General features: G+C 48.3%; 1 protein-coding gene across 1 annotated transcript in view; it reads left to right on the top strand.

Moving 5' to 3' along the window:
- Positions 1–777: 777 nt before the first annotated feature.
- LOC311192048 (TGF-beta receptor type-2-like) overlaps positions 778–20973 on the top strand; it is a gene marked incomplete at its 5' end in the record, with an annotated part of 34185 nt that continues 13989 nt past the window's right edge. Inside the window, 2 exons of the mRNA XM_084264457.1 lie at positions 778–829; positions 19308–19458. Coding sequence (XP_084120583.1) covers positions 778–829; positions 19308–19458 — 203 coding nt within the window. The remainder of the gene's footprint in view (positions 830–19307; positions 19459–20973) is intronic.

Genomic DNA, 20973 nt, shown 5'->3' with positions numbered 1-20973 from the left:
AGTTTCCGTAAAGCAGTTTGAGATCTTGGGGAGAAAGCAGCTATTTAAATGCTCTATGTTATTATTTTAGGCCCTGATTCAGGAAAACATATAAGTATATGTTTAAAACCTGCTGCTTTAATGGGTCGAAAGCGCCTACTTTAGGCTAAGCTCATATTGATGTGGTCTTTCTGAAAAATCTGCCCTAAAACTTCCAATTATCCCTATTAAAAATACAGCCCGTTGAAGCTTACTTAAGAGATAGAGTTCATTTCTATAACGGGCTGGGGGGGGGAAGCAGCAAATTAATGGCAGCTCAGCATAATGAAGCATTACCTTCCGTGTTTTATCCAGATAAAAGAGGCATGCAGGAGTACCCATGCCTTTTTGATTAGATGCATGCAGTAGACATTAGGTCCCCTTCAAAGATCCTTGGGCCATACGGAGCCGGGAGCAGCTTTGTGTTGTCATCGGGGTGTGTGTGGGGGGAAAACCCACAGCCAAACTCTTTTTCTTGGAGCCAGACTTCTTCTCCTGGCTCCCCCCCTCCCATATTTGTATATATTTCGAGAGGAGAGTCAGGCTTAGTTTGTTCATAAACTGCAGTTCCTGGGCGGACCCCACACACAGCTGGGCTTTAGCGGCTGGATCCGCCTTCCCGGCAAGCCTAGCCGGGAGCCTCGGAAACTCGGGGCTCTGGGCTTGACAGCAGAAACGCAGGAGTCCAGCCACACTGAGGGAAGATGAATTGGTCAACGCCGTGAAGCTGGGCTTCTGATCACTGGCAGGATCCAGAAAATGGGTTACCGGAGGAGACCGGGTCTGCTTTCCTTGCTGCTGCTCTCCTTCTGTGAGTAGAAAAACGTTTCTGGTTAGACAACGTTAAGCAACGTACTCCGAGAGGTCGTTTATTTTTCCTTCCTCCAGCAAAATAGCTAATCCTTGATTTCTCCCCTGACAGCAATTAGCCAGAGGATTGGAAATAGCTGGGAATTTAGTGGACTACGCTGCCGTGGCTGCATGGGCTGTGTATTTCTCTTACGGCGAAGGGCGAGCGTTCGCCTGGGTGGGAAGTGCTGCGTGCTCGCTTGGAGCCGCTCGCAGATGTCAGTGTTTACAGCACAAAAATACATATAGGTCAGCATTGCTCGCTGGAAGTTTTGTATTTTATTGAGGGGGATTAAAAGCGACTGAAGTGCACTGCTGAACGAGCTGGCTTCAACAGTGTCCAGATGTGGTGAAGTTTGCGGCGTAGAACTTTTATCAGCCCTGGTTTATGCACGGAATTAATCGAACTATTAAAGAAGGAAAAGAAGTAGGGAGAGAGGGGGAGGAGAAGTGTCTTTGCAACAACATCTGGTTATTCAGCAAACCTTTCCAGCACTTACGTAAAGATTTCTTTGTAATAAGTGCCCTGTTTAGGTTTTGATAGCACTTCTTCAATACTGGAGATAAAACCCTCCAGCAGCACTTGAAAATGTTCCCATCCGTGGTTTAACTTCTCTTGTTTATATCTTGATGATTGTTTCATAACAGGGAATAGATTTGTATATAAGTGAGTGTTATATACACATCTCCTAAGTACGTGTGTGTGTCTCTCTGTATATACAGTGCCTGTGTTTGCGTATACACACATATATCCCTATGTAGTGCATATTTATATATCTGCATGGACAATGACACTTTCTACAGTGAACTCTCTTACAAACACAGACCCGTTCCCCTCGACAAAGAAATTGCAATCCAACTAACATTGCTTTGTGCTCGAAGTGGTGAAGCAGGAGGATTATAATTCCACTGTCTTTGCATCCAAATGAAATAACTGGGGGCAGGGATCCATGTCTGCATTCAGTTTACTTAGGTCCCCCTATCTACAACTATAGGGAATGAAAGGGTATATGACCAGTCGGTAATCTGTGTGTAGGCAAATCCAACCCATGGTGAAAAAGTTAAAGCACATTCATGTTGAACTCCTTGATGGGGGAGTTCAGGATATAAGGTCTGGTTTATTTTTTTTTAAATGTTGAAGAGATACATACTATTCATTATTTTAGATAATACACTAAACTGTGGTTTGATGTGGAGGATGCAATACTGATAACATCCTGCTAAATTAATCCCATTTGGAACAGAACTGAAGGAATTGCTACATGTTATTTTTTGAAGCACAGTCTTGGGTTCTTTTTGGTAAGAAAGAAGACCACTAATTATCCTTCAGAAGTACTTAATTTTGGAGTTATTTAACTTTTGGTTTCCTTTTTCTAAAAGGCAGAGGTTTAATCTGAAAGAAGCCAACCCAAAACATATCACGATTACTAAGTTCACCTGAAAGGTTACATGAGTGATATGGTGACAAAACTCGCCTCCATACAGGGGAAAAAGAAAAATAAGCCAGGGCTCGCTCACTCTGATTCAGCTCCACAATGATCTATGCTGTCTGGGGCCACATCCACTTCCCTGGCATATCATGTTAAGATTGACCCTCCAGTCATTCTGAGACAGTTAAAGTACCCTGGGAGCCCACTTTACATTGATGTTAAGAGAGAAGGGAACAGTAAGTTCCCCAAAATGACAGAAAATACACATTCAATTGTTCTTCAAGCAACAAATCCCACTGCTCGTTCGGGGTCTTTTTAAAGAGTGACAGCGCTATCTTGGTGACAGCAGCCAGTCGCTCCTCTTAGCAGAGTGATTTAAGACTTGCCATGGAGAAAAAGTCCCAGGCTGTGTCTCCGGTATCCCGGAATAACTCCAGCTGAGCATCCTTAGGGTCTTTGCTGCTTTCCCAAAGAGTTTACACTGGGGCAGCAGAGACCCCAGTTTGTGCTCTGTGCTGCCTGCCTCTGTCCCTTCTATCGACAACATGGTTGAGCAGCCATCAGACAGCTCATCCAACCGCTTTTGTCCATACACGATGGAAAGAAGAGCTGTATTCTGACAGGCCACTGAAATTTCAGCTACCGCATTTCCCTAATTCTCCCTGGGCAGCCCTAGGAAAGTCTTCAAAATACCTATCCTTAAACTCCTCCCCAGTGCAGTGCTTCCTGGGGGGCAGTGGTTTTGCTCGTCTTTCACAGCAGAAGGTGAAGACAGGAGCTGTAGTTACACTGCTGCTAATGCAAACCCTGACACAGGAGAGTGGGGAATCCTCCCAGGGCAGAGAGCTGGTGCAGTTCTGGATTTACCTTGCTCAGGATAAAAATGTACAAGGATCATCCAGGACTGGAAAACCTGTTTTACACCGTGAGGGTGAAGGCTTTCGGTGTCTAGTTTGGCCAGGAGAGCTGGGAGGTGTGCTGGTCATCACCTATAACCAGGTCCCAGCAGAGATGCTCTCTGGTAGAGGGCTGCTTCTCCTATGGGGTAGAGCTAAAACAAGACTTACACACTGGAGGTTGAAACCGGGTGCTCTTGTGTTAGAATGCAGCACAGTAAAACTGTTCCAGCAGGTAATTACTCAGGCTCAGGATGTGGTGGATTTTTTGTTACTCAAAAGCCTTCAGTGACTGCAAGGCTGTCTGCTCAGTAGACTATAACCTAGAAGTTACAGACATGATACAGGGATTACTGTATTGTGCATACGGAAATGGCCTTAAAGTTTATAATTAGGAGTTTTCCTGCCCTGTTTTGCATCAGAATCAGGAAGGTCTCCCTCGCGCTCTGTCAGGGCTAGGGCTCAGGTCAGGCCACACAAGCATGGGGGCTGAGCAAGAGCTCATCTCATGGAGAGGAAAGCACCACAACTTTCACCTCAAAAAAACATGCGGGGTCACTGGTGTGACAACAACAGCTCTCTGGGCAAGAAGAGCCCAGCAGAGTGCCTTTGGGCATCCAGCCTCCAAAAGACAACGTGAAACTCACAATCTTCCTGCGTATGTGGCGCTTACCAAAAGAGAGCTGTACCCCATGGGATCTGCTGAAGCCCCATGGAAAAAGAATTTATGAAACAAGGGAAGGTTGTGAGTCTGCTGCCTAGAGTCCTGAGATCCCAGCTTCTGGGGCTTGGGACTGTTTCCCCATAACTTGATCTCCCATTAAAACACTTGCCCACTAAAATATCATGACATTTTTTGCTGTGATTGTCATGGGCTCTCTGTGCCATGGTCCCTCAAGGCACTCTGATGGCTCTGCAGAGAGCACATTCAAAGGGGTTTCATCTCTTTGTAGATGGTGGCTCTCTGAAGCCACATGCTCTTTCCTGCTTGTACAAACCAGCCCCTGTTCCCCCAGTGAGCCTCTTCAGCTAAACATATAGAGCGTATATAATTCATAAATCATGACAGGGAGCTCCAGGGCTGTCAGAAAAACATCTCTGGCTTTTGATCTGCTCAAGAAATCTCTGACCTATCCCAGGCTCCTCGGGCAGCTTGTTCAAGAAGTCAGCCTCTTATTTCTAAGGTCATCAGAGCTAAAACCAGGGGCTGTGCCGCCACCAAAATGCCACCCGGCTCCTCAGGCAGGGGGGCGAGGACAATTGCACCCCGGCACCGACACACACACAATTCAGAGACAGGAAGACGGGGTGAAACCTGAGCTGGCAAGGGGACGAGGGAAGGAAGAGGATGAAGGAAGAGCCACCCTCCATTTCGCAGGCAGACACATCCATTTGCACAGCTGGGCTTCGCAGGTCCAAGGCTGAGCAGGATGCAGTGGAGCACATCTCCTCTCCCAGCCTACCCGGCACATGGAGGTGGGTGCTGCCTGCTCTGGGATGCATGGCTATGGGGTTGGTTACTGAGACTCTTTGCAAGAAGCACCACGTTTTGCTCTGCTGTTGTTTTAAGATAGCCAAAACGCCAAGGAAGAAATTATCACCCCGAAAACAAACCAAAAGGCTGCAAGGCCCCCACATTGGCTCTGTGTAGATAGCCGGTTTGGGACCAGGGGCAGCATCCCACTGCCTGAAGGAGAAACTCCTGCATCCTATGAGGAGGCTAAATAAGAAAAAAGTTGCAGCAAATTCTCCAGTAAAGAAATTCAGTGTGGAAGCAGAAGAAAACTGCTGACTATGCAAAACCGGTGCCTTCTGCAGCGTTGCAAGTGCTGTGAGATGTATTCTGAATTCATCTTTACACTTCTCCACAGTCTCAGCCCTTGGTGGAAGGTAGACTGGCTGAAGGCTAAGAAAGCGGGCAGCGTATTGCTGTGTCAGGTTATGAAAATGGGCATTTCCTCTCCCCTTGCATCTTCAGATTTGCTCAGACTTGAGACAGGCCTGGGGGAGGGGGGAAGTTTGTAGAGAAACGTCAATTTTGAAACATAGTTCCATGCAACTTGACATTAAAACACATCATTTTCTAAAAAAAACCCTCCAAACCCCACAAACCAAAGCTGATTTTTACCATTGGTGTTGTTAATCAGTATTTGATGATGCTCACAAAAACATGTTTGTGTACTAGTAGTAAAAAAGTTCAGCCAGCTGCAATCATACTTGTAACTCCCATTAGAGATGGAGTCCCGAACAGATGTATCCCACATATTCACTGAACATGCAGAAAGCAAACATTGGCATTAAAAACAGGTGACTGGGGGCTTTTATTCTGAGAAAGTATTCAAATCTACTCCTGTCCTCCACAGCTTTATATCGTTCTGTGTTTTGCTCCGTTGAGTTTATTTCCTCAGGACATTATTTTCCTCTCCCCTGAGTGATAACTCTTTGCAATAACATTTGCTTTCAGCTGGGCTCCACACTATTGCAACTTGCCATAAACTAATGAACTCTCCCATGGATCGTCGTGTTTTCAAGGAAGCGCAACATCTGATCTTTTTATTAAAAAAAACCAGCCCCTACCAAGGAGACAAACCCAGCAGCTCCCACACACTTTGCTCTTCTCACAGCAGCACTGTGTGCCAAGTGAAAGCCTCGTGCTGGAAGGGGCCTCCATGTAGAGGGGAGATAACACCACTGATGGCTGCCTGCCTTATCAAACCTGCGGCTTACAGCTACATTATCTCCGTGCTGGACCCCAACTGTGGGATAGCATTTCCTTAGGGACCTTCAAGGGGGAAGTGAAGGGGTGGCTGAAAGCTGTCTTGGCCCTGCATGCACGCACATCCCTGAATTCAGAGATGATTGGTTTCCTCCTACCTCCGGAAAGGATCCGTAAGGTCCAGCAGAGACATATTTCTTGTCGGTCAGTTAATGCATCTTTTTGTTACAGCCTGCGTAGGGCTGAAACTCTCCTGCCAGTACCTGTCAAGATTCTCAGAGAAACGGGGGAGCCTGCTTATCACCCAGTCCCCTCTGCAGTCGGAGCTCTCGCCAGTTACACCCCTCCAGGACTTACCCTTTTGTGGAGCTGTTCCACTGCAGTGTTTTGGTTTCCACTGATAAGCCAGGAACGTGCCTGATGAACGACAGCTCGGTTATACTATGGCAAAGGCACCTTGGCGCTGGGCACTTGGTGCATCCAGCCATGCCCTGCAGCCTGCCAGTCTGTACTGGACAGGGGGCTGTCACCCACATGGGTTTGGGCAGCTCCAAGGATGTATCTCAACCCCAGTGCTACCTTTCACTACACGAGCTTATTTACGGCTGGGCTCAAGGTTAAAGCAATAATAATGAAAAGAAGAAAAAAACCCAAACCCAAGAAATGTTTTCAACATTTGCAGCCGAAGTCCCTGTAATGGGGAGCTGATGCACAGCTCCAGGGGCAGCAGCTGCTGGGTGTCACTTTGCAGAGACCCACACTCCAGTTCCACACATGCCTTGGTCATGACTCTGGAAGTGGTTGAAGCAGCTTCATGCTGGATATGCTCTGCCTGGGCCTGTGGCAAGACCTCTCACCTTGCCATGTTGTGGATGGAGATGCTTCCTTTAGCTCCGTGCTGTTTACTGTCCACCAGGTCCAAAACTCCAGCTCTTCTGGGTAAGCAGAGGTCCAAAGAAATCCATCCCCCAGCAGCTTCCACCCCAGCTCCAGCGTTAGTGCTGATGAGGCCTGAAGGTGTCAGAAGGAAATGCCTATCCACCTTCACTCAGCCTGCAAAGAGCTGTTTTCCTCCCCTTGAAACATACGATGACACACCCTCTGACCATGCCAGTGAGCTGGAGAGTCTGTGCCTCCAGGACCATTACACCCTGCATGCAAAGCCATGCTGATGAGCTTGTGCCAGCAGCCATGGCAGGCAGCAGAGAGGGATGACTTATTGCCCTGGCCCAGGGTACAGGCAGGGCTGAGCCTTGAAGCGGACACCTGAAATGACACCAACTGATGTCATCTCATCATTGATAAGGCATCGCCTTGCCACAACACCTGATCATCTCCTAATCTTTTCAGTTCCCCCAACAACCAAGTATCTTTGCTTCTGGGAAGCCTGAGACATCCGCTGAAGTTCCAGGCCTGCTGGTTGTTACATCACTAAGAGGGGCCTTTTCTTTTGATTGCCAATGCAAAACCCTGCAATTGTGGTACTGATCCCTTCCTCACTTCAGTCATCCCAAACCAGAAGGCCTGACTGTGTCCTGCATTGCCTTGGAGCATTATGCTTCATTGTCAGAAAGACGATGCTGCCAATGTGAATTCCTGCTATGAATTCCTTACTGCACTGGAAATCTGGAGAAGAATTTTTTTCTCTTTTTCTGGAAAATCAGGACCCTTTCCCAGGAATGTTTCTTTGGGAGTGGCATGATTATGAGTACTTTTCAGGTCTTTGCAACTGCTACTGGTATGGGTATTTCCTTAAAAGATCCATGGCTGTTTTCAGGTGGATCATATAATGAAATGCCACCCATGCAGAACACATGCCTGTGTCCCCTGACAAGCATTTGAAAAAGCAGGTCACCGGTCAGCACAGCTGGGACACAATGCAGGACATGTGCCTGATGCTGCTTGATAAAACTTCCAGCATGGAAGAAACTGAATCAGCTGGTGTCTTGCTGTGTAAAGCATTTTTTCCACACTAGATCTATCCCAAAATAGCCCCAAACAGTCCACGATGGCAAACAAGACCCTTCTTCTTACAATGGGAAGTGACACGCAGAGCCATAAGCAACAAGCAGTTGAATGAATCATCCTTCCTCAAATAGACCCAGGGTACAAGCATCCACAGAAATAAGACCAGTGGATCCCCTGGGAGCTCAGTTCCTGCCATGTCTTTAATATGTCAAAAGGCACTCGGTGGTGGTAGAAAATGGTCACGGATGTTCCCACCAGAGGCATGGAATATTTGCCTGGGAATGAGATCTCCCCGGCACACATCTAATTCATTTTGGGTATGTGCCCTGCACTCACCTGTTTGTAGAAGAGCAGCAGGAGCTTTTCTGTCACCCTGGCTGGGGCTGTTACCTCTGCCATGAGAAGGCAGCCCTCGGGCAGCAGTATCGCTCAGCCATACTAGCAGAGGATGTTTCGGGAGGAAGCCTGAGGCACGATGCTGAGTTGAAAAGGCAGTACTACAAACTGATGAGATCTCACAATGGGGATGGTGAAAAGAGAACATTCCTCTCTTTGTCCATTCCTCCATACTGGAGGAGCAGCTTTGCCCCCTGCACCTCATCCCCTCCAGCTGCTGAGGCTCCCTGGAGCTGTCCTGGGAGGGAACCTTCTTCTCCTGCACGAGGCATCTCTAGGGAGGCATCGTGAGGGCACACAAGCTCCCATTACTTTTGTGTATGGTGAAAAAGCACTTCAGGTCCCGTCAACAGGACTTTTGGTCCCAATTCCTGCAAAAATTCCTTTCCAAAACCTTCCTGCTGCCCTCCTGCCATACTTCTGCTTTAGAGAAAAGGAAAATACCCACGCTGAATTCAACCCTATTGAGCCGCGCATTTTGGTGGGTCATAACATGAGCTTCTTAAATGGTATATTTGAAGAGTGAAAGAAAGAAATGAGAGAGAGGAACACACCATCTATTCATGTGCTAAACATGGGATGCTTTGGAAAAGGCAAGAAAGATTTTAGTGTCTGTAATGCAGGCTAGCCTCAAGTTCAGGCTCCCTCTGACAGTACAAATTGCTTAATTACTGTTAGATCCGGTCTAAGTGGGGGCAAAACTCGACTCTACGTAATAATTTTAACAGACACAGGCAGTGCTGGAACAACTTGATGACAGCACTTTGACAGAGAATTCACAGAGCATCTCTGCCCCAGTAGCTCGTCACACAGTCCCGTACAAGCCTCACCTCAGGAATCAAAACAATATCAACATAAAAAAAACCCCCAAACTAGTCAATAACAAAAGTCCACCTGGGATATGAAGAGCAGTTCCAGTCTAATGCCTCTTTGTGGGCTCATCAAAGTCCTGCTAGCAGATGGTAAATCGAACGTGTGCCAGGAATTTCAAACACTCCTCAGGAAGTTCATCTAAATCATCAGTAAACCATTTGCACTTAAAACAGAGCGAACCCTGTTGCCCAAATGTGACCCAGATAATGTTTCTGACATGTTTATCTATTTGGATGATGTCTTTAAATTTCACTTCCATCTATTCATGGAGATCCAGGATTCCTGCAGAGCCTGAAAAATATACATTAAACTGACTTCCAGGGTATAATATGATAATAATAGTAAAAAAAAACCCAAAAAACCCCCCAAGAAAACAACTGGGCAGGAGTTTTACTTGGATTACAGTAGTTAAGACAGAGCAGTATCTGCAACTGACCTGCAGCTCGCTTGCTTTTGCCATTAGGTTGATTGCTGCTGCTTCTGTGTAGGGTGAGGGACTCACCTTGGATGTGTCTTCCCAAGACTGAGTTGCAGAAGCTGCCGTTAGACAAACCCCTTGCAGGATATACTGGTGGGGGCCCTGGAGAAACAAGAGTGACAAAAACGATCACAACAGTATTAATCACAGAATCATAGGGGTTGGAAGGGACCTCAAGAGATCAGAGTCCAACCCCCCTGCCAAAGCAGGTATTGCAGAGCTGGTTGACTCTTACCTTCTGCTGTGCAGCCCCCAGAACCTGCAAGCACTGTTAAATCCTCAGCCATTTCTGCAACGACTTGTGACACGACGAGCTCAAACCACCAGGCTGTGACTCCTTCTCCCAAGCAGTGTGGGAGGGGGAAAGTTGGGCTCACTTCTTAAGACCAAGGTTTAGTCAAAACCAGATCACCACAAAGTGCTCTTCAATGGACTGACACGTCAGAAACGGCTTCTCACCCCTTGAAAACACAGCGTGTGAATCCCCAACCATTAGAAGACACTTTTCACAGGGGATGTGCAAGCTCAGCCTTAGCAAACCCCCCCAGCAGCCTACACACACCATGCTGTGGCACGATATGTATGGCACTGCTGTACCCTGCAAAGTCCCAGATACGCAGAGGCACCGCCAGAGCAGATAAAATTGCTTATGGACATTGTACTCAACAGTTTTCTCCCTTCCTCATATCTTGAATAAATAGCTTTGCTTCCCATCCACTGGGAGAAATGGCACGTTCCCTTGCACACCATCTGGGCTGGTGGGAGTTGCTGTGGGGCTGGGGTGCGATACAGGAAGAGGGAACCACACAGAACAGGGTGTATATTTCTATCAATATATATAGATACATATGTGTGTGTTTTTTCCTTGGGCCAAACACTAGCTGTACAATTCTTTTCCCTCCCAGACCCAAAGCTTCTTGCTGAGGCTGCGCTGCTGGCTTGGCTTGCTCACTCAGGGCTTTTCCAGCACCACGTGTGGGTAGGAAGGACAGTAAGAGATACACCAGAGAAAGCAGCAGGAGCAGTTGGTGTGATGAAAGGGACTTCTTGCCAGCTGAGATCTTGTGTTGCACCTTCAGGCACAGGATGGCAGTGAGCCTTGTTTTGTATCCTTGCTTTAACTTTCAGAGCCCAAAACTTAGCCGAATGGAGTAAGTACAGCTATTACTCACCACTGCTTTTGCCTGCCAGGGCAGTTTTTCCTTGGTGTGGTAACAGTTCTGTGTAACTACCTGGCAGCCCACAGCAGCCAGCACACACTCAGCACCTAGGGAGTGACAAAACCCTATGTTAGTCTGTGGTCCTGGGTGATTCTGCACTAGCCTTCAACCTTCCCCCAGGCCGCCTTTCTACAAAGGATGTGGGGCATCAAATACTCCTGCAGATGTCATTTCTACTCATCTCCCAAGGAGATAAGCAGGCCTCCAGAACAGAGGACAAACCCCTAACATGTAGGTTCTCACCTGATTTTTAGCATAACTTTGCTCATCTAGCTAGTCCACACCAGCCTAGGTGCAGCAATTGCACCCATGTGGAGCTGTGAACTAGCTCACTAGCATCGCCTTCAGGGTCATCCTGTCCTTCCCCAACACGACCCATCACCTGTCCCTGGGATTGCATCTTGGTGCCACCTTTATGGTCAAATCGCAGCTTGGTAAGTGGCAAATGCCATTACATGACCCACCAACCCAGCCAGGTCTAACTCAGCATTTCAGCTTAACTTGGACTTTGCTGCTGGCCAGGGTGAAGCAGGTGCTGGGTGCTTTAGGGACTTACTGAAAAATCAGGTAAATAAGATGCAACTGGGTATCCCCCAGCCTCCAATACTGCTGGTGTCTCAGTGAAGTGCATTCAGAATAACACACAGCACTGTCAGACATCGTTCAGTGTTTCAGAGTCACTGAGGAAAACCAAATGAAATTGTGCAGGGTGGTTTATCCATTCATGTTCCCCCATCTCAAGGGCTCTGGATGCAAACTGCTGTTAAAGGGAAGGACTTTGTCCGTAGGACCAGGAAGAAGGACTTGAGTTCAAACTTTAATGGGGGTGTAAGTTTTTGCCTCACCTCGTACTCTCTTCCTTCTGAAGCTGAGCAAGGGCAGAGCATCATCCCCATCATGCTGGGTTGGGTCCTGCTGGGTTTTGGCACTCAGGACTGCAGGGCTGGCTTGCTTGGTTTTTCAAACTTTAACGCCAAACTTTCTCTGGCCAGTAATTCCCGTGTTTGAAAGAACTCTCTGGCTAAAAGAGAAACAGTGTGCCAGCGTGACACATTTCAAGGAGCAGCGGAAACCCACAAAGATGCCTAAAAATAATTAAGTAAAATAAACTTTATCTTAATCATTTCATGTGGAGAGTAAACAGAGAGGATTTGCTTGTAACGGCCCATCATGTACGATTTTTCCATAACTCTCTTCTAATGGTTTGCATGAGAGCCAGGATGCAAAGTAGCCATGTGGAGATGGGGAAGATCCTCCAGGAACTGCTTTGCATGTGGAAATGAGTTTCAGCTCAGCCACTTCAGAACATTTTTTTGTTTGTTTGTTTTGTTTACTTTCCACTGACATGAAATCAGCCGCGATTGCGTCGCATGCGGGATTGGTTAGCTGGTTACATAATGCTTCGTAAATCCAAGAGAAATAATATAAAACACATCACCCAGCCTGGGAAGGGCAACAGTATTGGAGCTGGTGCCACTAACCCGCCCGCCACAGGCACTGGTGAAGCACCTGAGGGCACACACTCATCGCGTGCCGCTGTGTGATAGATGCGACTGGGTAAAACGCTGGTGGCATGTTTCTACGCCCTGGAGACAGGCAGATTGCCTGAGCAGACTGTGCGTAATGCTCAGGGTATATCAAAAAGCAGAGCTTCCCCATCCCACAGGGCAAGGCAGGCCTTGCTCACGTGCTCACATGCCCGGGTCCAGCTGTATCTGGTGCTCGTGTAAGGTATTCCTTTACCCTGTTGTTCTTCCTCTGGGTACTTTGTAAAACCCTGTCAGAGCTGTAAACAGAAGGAGCAAGATGTGGTGATTGAATTATTTACCACAGATCATTTCCACCATGGCGGCGTGGAGGAGAGAGGATGTGTCACTGAGACATCAGCGCTGGCCACCCCCAGGGAGTGAGAAGGAAGGGAGATGACCCAGGATGTTCAACACAGAATGATGGTACTGAATTGTACCCAAAAAGCTTGGTTGTGCAGGAAGAGTGCAGGTTGCTCCCATTCTGCAGTGCCAGTGCCCAGCTCTCCCAGGAAAGCTGTCCAACCCATGTCCCAAGCTCCCTCCACTGCTTTGCACAGACCAGCTCTTCTTCTTTCCTGTGTATCCCTGCCCGGTCTGCTCCCCTGCTTTGCTTCCAGTCCCAGGGAAGACCTACTGATGCCTTTACCCTCACAGTGGTTAAATACCGATGGAGGAGAAGCTGGGGACGAAGGGGTTAATTACTACAGGCTCAGCGCAAGCCAAGTCTGTAAGTGACTCCCTATTGCTATTTCGAAAAGAGGCTGCCTGGAAAGGGAAAGGGAAAAAAAAGAAGGGGAAAAAAAAAAAGAGAGGTTTACTTTACAACCATCATTATTCCATCTGCAGAGTTTATACAATGGAAAATAAAAGCCAGCATACACGAAGTCAAATCATTTCTGTTTCATTAATGGTATGGAAATGGTTTGGTTTTTATAGGGGAAAAACAAATGTGAACTCGATGTGTGTGTGTGTGTGTGTGTGTGCGCACATGCAAGTCCCCTCACTGCAAAGGGCAGAGCAGTGAAATCCAGAAATAAAAAATGACTCAGAGGCCGTAGGATCTATGAGTCAGTTGAGCTGTTGTTGTTTTTAAACACAAGTGAGAGCACAATATGGCAGATAATTGCCCGTGCAGCCCTCCCGTCGCACACGTCCCTGCCAGCCCAGCTGTCCTGCAGCAGCACGCCTGCTCCCTGCTAGCCTGCACGGGGCACCGGCTGGACCCTGCACCAGCACCCAGACCTCTGGGACAAACAAGGGTGCAGAGGGATGGAGTGTGGGTTGTCCCAGTGGAAGCAGCTCTGGGGGACAGAGAGTGAAATCTGGGGCAGGAGACTTGAGATGTACTGGAGGGGAAGCATCTTGCCGTGGGTGGAGGAGAAAGGTCCCTGGCGTTACCCAATTTCAGTGCCTTGGGCAGCAGCAAGGTGGGATGTCGTGGTGCGTGGAGGAGACAAGTGGCTTCCAAAGGCAGATGGAGGAGCGTGGGGGTCAAGTGTGCTCCCCCTGTCACTGCCCACATGCACAGGGATCAACAGACCAAAATCAAAGTGAAACCGGTCCGGCCAAACCCTCCCTGCAGAAAGCCAGGCATCCAGTGTGCTTGGACGGTGCTGGTTTTGCTGGGGCATGACGCTGGGGTACCTCTGTCTGAAACCTCCCAGCACCCCAACATCAGAGTCATTGTGCTGATGCATAGGCAGCTGGGAAAGGTACCCAAAAAACACCGGAGATTACCAAAGCAGAAGGACGGACAATATTCTGCAGAGCTCGTCCCTCCCCAGGGGGAAGTTAGATCATGATGTAATTTAAGCATCTGAAAGAGATTGGAGAAGTCTGCTGGTACGATCCATACCCAATTTACTTTGTAATGGGACTAAGCAGTATTTGCTAAACACTTAATTTAAAGGGATATTTTCACAAAGGAAAAATAAGTGGTGGAATAAGTCAGTTACCAGCCTGTTTGAAGAAGGTCCAAGCAAACCAGAAATGTATACTGCATGTCTTTCTGGCACCAGGAGACACTGATGTCTAACGCAATCAAAATCAGTCCCTTTTTATTCACCAGGAAACTTTACTGGCTCATTCTTTTCCTCATACTATACTCTGCCAAGTACAGTATTTATTATGCAGGACGATGTGGGACCACATACCTGAGGGCAGAGCCTGGTCCTGTGCAGTGTGAGCAGTGCTGGGTTTCCTGCGGGACCCAGGGGCTTCTGCCTCGTAGGGGCAAAACTTGAGTCAAGTTTTTCCAGCTCCAGTTGGTCTGCCCTACTTCTCCTACGAAGAGAGTGTTTGTAAAACCACCCTGGTTCAGCAGCTGAAAGTAGCACCACAACCCACCACCGGAGAACTGAACAGTGCTGGAGGAAGCCCAGCTGCATCTGAAATAAAAGCACAAGCAGCTTGAGGTCCGGTTCTGGGGAGATCCCACAGCACCGTGGGGTGCTGCAGCAGGACCGGGCCCTTTCCAACAGATCAGGTCTCGCTCAGGTCAGAGGTGGCTGAGAAATGTAGGACCTCTGGACAATTGCAATGGGGACTTCTGACCTTGTGTAGGGTGTCCTGGAAATCAGGGGCAGGGGAGTTACCCTGTTGCCACCCATCCGTGTCACTGATGGTTGCTTTGCGAGGGCAGCATCTTAGGATTAACCTGCTAATGGAGAACCCCAAGGTCCTGGTGTTCTCACGTGGGTCAGTGAGAGAGAGCGGAGCCCATCCGCCCTGCTGTTGCTTTCATCTTAAAAACGAGTACTGTATATAATAGGGAAGGAATTTGTTTGTTCTCATAAAATTATTATGAGAGGCTCTGTTATTGTGTAGTCATGTCATTAGCCATGGATGAAAGCCCAAGGCGAAGCCGAATCCTGAACTCGGCCGCGGATGAAGGACTCGCCGCTGAGCCCAGGCTCAGCCAGGTGGGAAAGCAGATCTCAGGACAGGTTGGGTTTCCATCAGGGTACCTACCCGAGGGTCTCCAGGAGCCATGTGGCTGCAGGCTTGAGATACAGGTGCTCCCCAGCCCTGCGTTTCAGCATGCTGCTGATTAGAGAAAGCCTTGGAGCATGGCAGCTAATCTCCCAGGCTTTAGGCTCTCTGAGTGCAAAGCCTGGGGATTACAGGTTGACTGACCTGCCTGGGAAGGATGATTCAGGGAGCTCCCAGAGCTGCTGCAGTGTCAGGCAAGCTGGGAAGTGCTCTGCATGTGCTGAGTTAGCATCAGGCCCACCCTGGGGTGCTTAGAGATACGCAGAAAAGAGAGGGTAGACCTCACTGTAAAGCATTTATGACCTAAAAATGATCAATTTTTCTTTGCCCTTGAAAAATAAAAGAGCAAATTGTATCTAAATTGTGGAGGGTCCCTTCCCCCTTGGGAGGGGGAGAGCTGGAGGGATGCAAGTGCCTTAGCATCTCGTACCAAGTGCTTTTCCTTAAGCCCATCTGGTGTTTAGTTGTCACAAAACAGCATGCCAGAGAGAATATTTGAGAACTAAAACTGCTCATTCTGCCCCGCAGCAAAACTGAATTGCCTGCACATGACACGGCTTCGGTTATGAAGCGCTTTCTCCTTCCCTCTAACAAATGCACCGTGCCTCCACCTCCGTGCACCCCAAGCTTGCGCCTTGCTGATTCATCCTCCCTGCAGCATGCAGAAAACTGGAGCCAAAGTTAGGTGGTGGGTGACCTGCCACCTATCTGGGGCCGCATTGGTAGAAACAAGCTAATTACACTCCTAATTATGCTGCTGGGTTCTTGTGGCTGCAGTCACCGTTGGCAGCTGAGCACCTGGCAGGAGAGCAAGAAGCTCATCTGTTGGGAGCTGACTTCTTCCGTGGCTGCAGTCATGGGACTGGTACGAAATTCTTTTGGAGAGCTGTTTTAGATGTCTCTTTTACGGGGGATGGCTATGGTGATGGTGCTTCAGTGGCCCTTGCGGGTGGCCAAATAGAAAGTGTGGATGCCCTGTGGGCAATGGGAGGCTGGAGGGCTGCCCCAGCATGAGTGGAAAAATACCCCACTGTCTGTGGGTGGTGGTACCACCCCCGCTGCTCTTTCAGGAGAGACTCAGGCACTTCTGGGGTAGTTTTTTCCTTTCCTCCTCTACTCGAAAATCATCTGATATTCTCTCAGTAACCTCCCTGGGGTCCCAGTTATAGATACCAGAAGATTTGATCCTGCTCTCGTGCAGAAGAGAACAAGCCTTCCTATTGATAGGAAGCCAAGCCCACTGTGAGCCCACCTATCGGTGACTTCAAACCGGCTTTCCAACTGTCGTTCCACAATAACTTTGACTAACTGTACTATTTATTGGCTCACATCGCATCCTTATGGCTTCAATTTATTTTTTGGAAAACTCAGCCCACATTTAATTAGTTTATAGTTTGTTCCAAGTTTTGCTTATCCAGCTTTTTTTTTTTTCCCCTTCTTTTTTTTTTTTTTGAAGTTTGTATTTTGATGTTTAGCATTTGCCTTGGCAACATCTGGAAGCCCTTTGTGGAAGCATATTGTTACTTTTACTGCTCGTGCAGCTTTATTAAATCATCTGAGTATTAATATTGAAAGTGTTCATCTGGGTCTAATCAGGGCAAAGATGAGTGATGTGGCAGTTAAATCATACCTACGAGCTAATGGTTGAAGGACACAAAGTCCTGAAGAATCTTGCAGTGGGGTTTGTGCTCTTTCTTTTTAGCTTCCTAGGAGAAGGAGGGGAGGAGGGGGAAAAAAAGAAAGAGATACTGCTGCTCTGACCTTTCTTGCAGAGCAGATAACAGAATCACAGCCTGAGCTAGTTTAGAACAATTTGTCTCCAAAGAATTTTGTCCGGTTGCCGCTATATTTCTAGATCACATTTCCATCTTTAACTCTTTCATCTGCCATGGCTTCTGCACTCCGCAGGGTGAGTGACTGCCAAGTCAAGATCCCCACCATGCACACCAGTACTAAACTGCTGGGGCTGATGTTTTGCCCTGAGACCTCTAGCAAACCCTCAACATGAACAAGTAAATAACATTCCCAGTGGGATATAAATACACAGCTCACCATAATCTCCTTTTAGGTAGGTGGAGAGAGCAAGAAGGTCTCCTCTGAGCCTCCTCTTCTCCAGATTGAACAGTCCCAGGTCCCTCAGCTCCTCCTCGTCAGACCTGTGTCCCAGATACTTCACCAGCTTCATTGCCCTTCTTTGGACACACTCCAGGGTCTCGATGTCTTTCTTGTAGTGAGGGGCCCAAAATTGAACACAGCGTTCAAGGTGTGGCTTCACCAGAGCTGATCACCTCCCTGATGAGCCAAGTTTTAAGGCTCATATGGGTCATTTCACCCCAAATTTCCTCCTTCCAGCTTTCAGATGCAACAGGCTTTTCTCCTGCAGCCACGTTTCCCCCTCCACCATTAACCCTGTCCCTACATACAAGGCCACAGGATCTTGTGCAGGGTTTATGACTGTGTGGGAGCCTCCAGCAGGTCTTTTACAGCTGTCACATGGAGGGAGAGAAGCAGAGCAGTCATGCAAGATGCTTTCAGAGCAGGTTGCACACCCCAAATTTGGGAAGCAGATGAGTTAAAATCCTTTTCTTGCTATTGGGACAGTATACTTGTTAAAAAGGAAAGAGACCATAGGCTCAGCCATTGGCCACAGACAGGTCACAGACGTGACCACCACCAAGAAGACAGGAGGTCCTGCAGGTTGCCCACAGACCCAAGGCATACTCCTCCATCAGCAAGGCCTTGCTTGGAGGGGCTGAGGCTTTTGCAAGCCACAGGCAGGGATTTTGCAGTTAGTTTCTTGTTTGAAGCAGGAGCTGGTGATGGAGAATCCCCAAGGTGGCTCTTGCAGCCCAGCGAGCTGTGCCTGCCCTTCTCAGGGGGTTGGGAGAGCCCAGCACTGCCTGGCAGCTCGGGGAGGTGGCAGCTGGAGGAGCATGGAGGGCCCAAACCCTCTAAAAAAAAATAGCTGCTCTATTTCAGGCTCCAACCTGAGCACTCTGGAGTGTGTTTATTAAGTAAAAAATTATAAATATATATTTCTGTATAAGCCATTTAGTGGCTCCTTTTTAAAAGAAGTTGGGGGTTGGACTCAATCTCTTGAGGTCCCTTCCAAGCCCTACAATTCTGTGATTCTGTGGAAATAAAAGACATTTAGCAGCCTTAAAACAGGAAGTTTAAATTTAGCTGGGATTTATCCCTTAACCAAGCGTGGTTCATTCACTCTTGGTACAAAAATAGAGACAATGTTGTGCCCGTGAGATACTCGCAGAGCAGCTCGCAGGAGAGCAGCTGGTGCTGGCTGGGAGACCAGGCAGCAGAGCCCCAGAGAGAGCAGTCCCTGTTGCCCCAGAGCTCTGGAAGTCCCAGCCTGTGGTTTATTGCTGAAAACCCAGATGCTCAGGGCAAACGTGTTTCCCAGCTTGGGCTCAAATGGGCAGAGGGAGCACAAGGAGGCAGCAGGGAAGGATGCAGCAACCCTAGCCCATCTGTGCATCTCTCCCCATCACCTCTCTTCCTGCAAGGTGGGGAATACACAAGTTGTCAGACATGCAGAGCCCTGGAGATGTCCCATTTTGGACACTGTGTGTACTCAGGATGAGGGGCAACCCTGATTCCAACCTAGGTTGTGGAGACAGAAATAAACTTCCCCTTGATGATAAATGGCACAGGAAACACAGAGGGGAAAACAAGGTTCTTTGCAGCCTCCCAAGCACTGAAAAGCTCTCATTCTGCAGCACCTGCCTCCGTACCACTGGCATCCCTCCATCTCTGCTACGCTTTGACCTAACCTAATGTTTGACCAAGCAGTGGAGCAAAATGAAAGCTATAAGCAAACACATGGAGGAACAGGGTCAATTCGGGCTCCTTCTCCACTGATTGGGCGAATCACTGAAAATAATGCCTGGCTATTTCTCCTCACCCCCACCTCCTCTCTGCCCTGCAGCCTGCTGTGCCAGCGCTCGCCGCAGCCTGAAGACCAACCTCTGCAAGTGGTGCGACTCCACGCCGCCGGCTTGCGAGGAGAAGGTGTGCTACAGCAACTGCAACCTCAACTCCTACTGCGAGGACCCCTATGAGATCTGTGTGGCCATATGGTAAGCAGCTATCCCTTCATTAAGGGCGTGGTGTGGGGGAAAAAGGGGGTCACAGGGTAGCATCTCATGGTGACACACATGCACGTATCCCTGCACTTGAATTAGTCGCCCTTAAAATCATTCCAGAATTTCTTTTCCTTGCCCTTTGCCTCCATTATAATCAAAATTACAATTTACAGTGAAAAATTATTTGTTCTGGCCTATAATTGCTTAAGTGCCCAACACAGAGTATGGCAAGCTTGCCGTGGGACCCCCATAAACACCCCAAATTTAGCTTGACAAGCTGATCAGTTGGGCAACACCAGAAGCCACAACCCCCAAACCCACCTCCCACATCAGGATGGTGAAAACCTGGTTCGCATGCAGGGGTGCAGCTGAGGTCTGACCTGATACTGAACTGGGGCTTAACCTCCTGACTTTAACCAACCTCCTTCCCATCCCCTGGGAAAAGCCCTGTTCTGTTTCCCCTGGAGATGCCTGGAAGGGAAATGCAATCTTGTGTTTGAGGCCAAGCATCTGCTGCATCATTTGCCTGGAAGAGAGCCTCCCCCGGAGTTTTCAGTCCCCATGATCAAAACTAAAAAAAAAAAACCCCATCCATTTTGGGTCTGCCCAGAGTGATTTTCTCCTCTTTCCCTTTTAATTTGGCTGCCAAAGTGAACGCCAGCCAAGCACTTATCACTAGGCTTTATCTGAACCTGCTAATTAGCGTGAAGGCTGTATGCCCCACTTTCAGTAGGAGTTTGCCTCAACATAACTGTTGCATTACAGACTTCAAAAAAAAAACAAAACCCCAAAACACAAAGCCACCAAGAAACCCAAACAAACAAATAAACAAAATCCACCCCCTTGCCCCAAATTCCCCTGCACACACATGGAGAAGCCACCTTAAATCCTGGGTAGGCAATCCAGAATCTTGCTGAGTTTTCCTGTTGAAAGCCCACATGTACAGGAAGAAGCAAGACCCCTGCAACAGAAATCCCCATGCCAGGAAAGCAATCCCATAGCATGGGATGGGGCTGCACCCTGCACCATGTATTGGATGGAGTGAGGCAGCTGTGGGGTCACAAATAACCACCTGGTCTCAGAGCCTCCTCCCGTGATCTCTCCCACAGCATCCTAAATCTCACCATCCTGAGATTAGGATTCCTACAGACAGGGCATGCCCCCAAACCAACTTCACTGCCTGATGCTCACTTGCAGAGGGATTTTTGGATCACCTGACCTCATTCCTTGTAGGTATCACAGTCACAGCAGCAGCTTTGCCCCCAGCACACTCACGAGAAACGTGCTGGTGTCCTCCAGCGTGCACAGCTTGGGTAGCCCCTGGTGAAGGGATCACACACTCCTAGAGCTCCGCAGCTGGAAAATCCTCTGAAAAACTCCCTAGGAACCCCAAGAAAATGCGTGGAGCACTGAAACCAAGGGACTTCACCAGGGAGAGGATGACAACTTTGGGTTCTTCTCCCTGTTTTTATATCTGACTTCCCAGCTAACCCCAAAGGCATCATGAAA

This window comes from Gallinula chloropus (assembly GCF_964237585.1).
Source record: "Gallinula chloropus genome assembly, chromosome: 5".
Classification (NCBI taxonomy): Eukaryota; Metazoa; Chordata; class Aves; order Gruiformes; family Rallidae; genus Gallinula; species Gallinula chloropus.
This window is presented reverse-complemented; position numbering and strand designations above follow the sequence as displayed.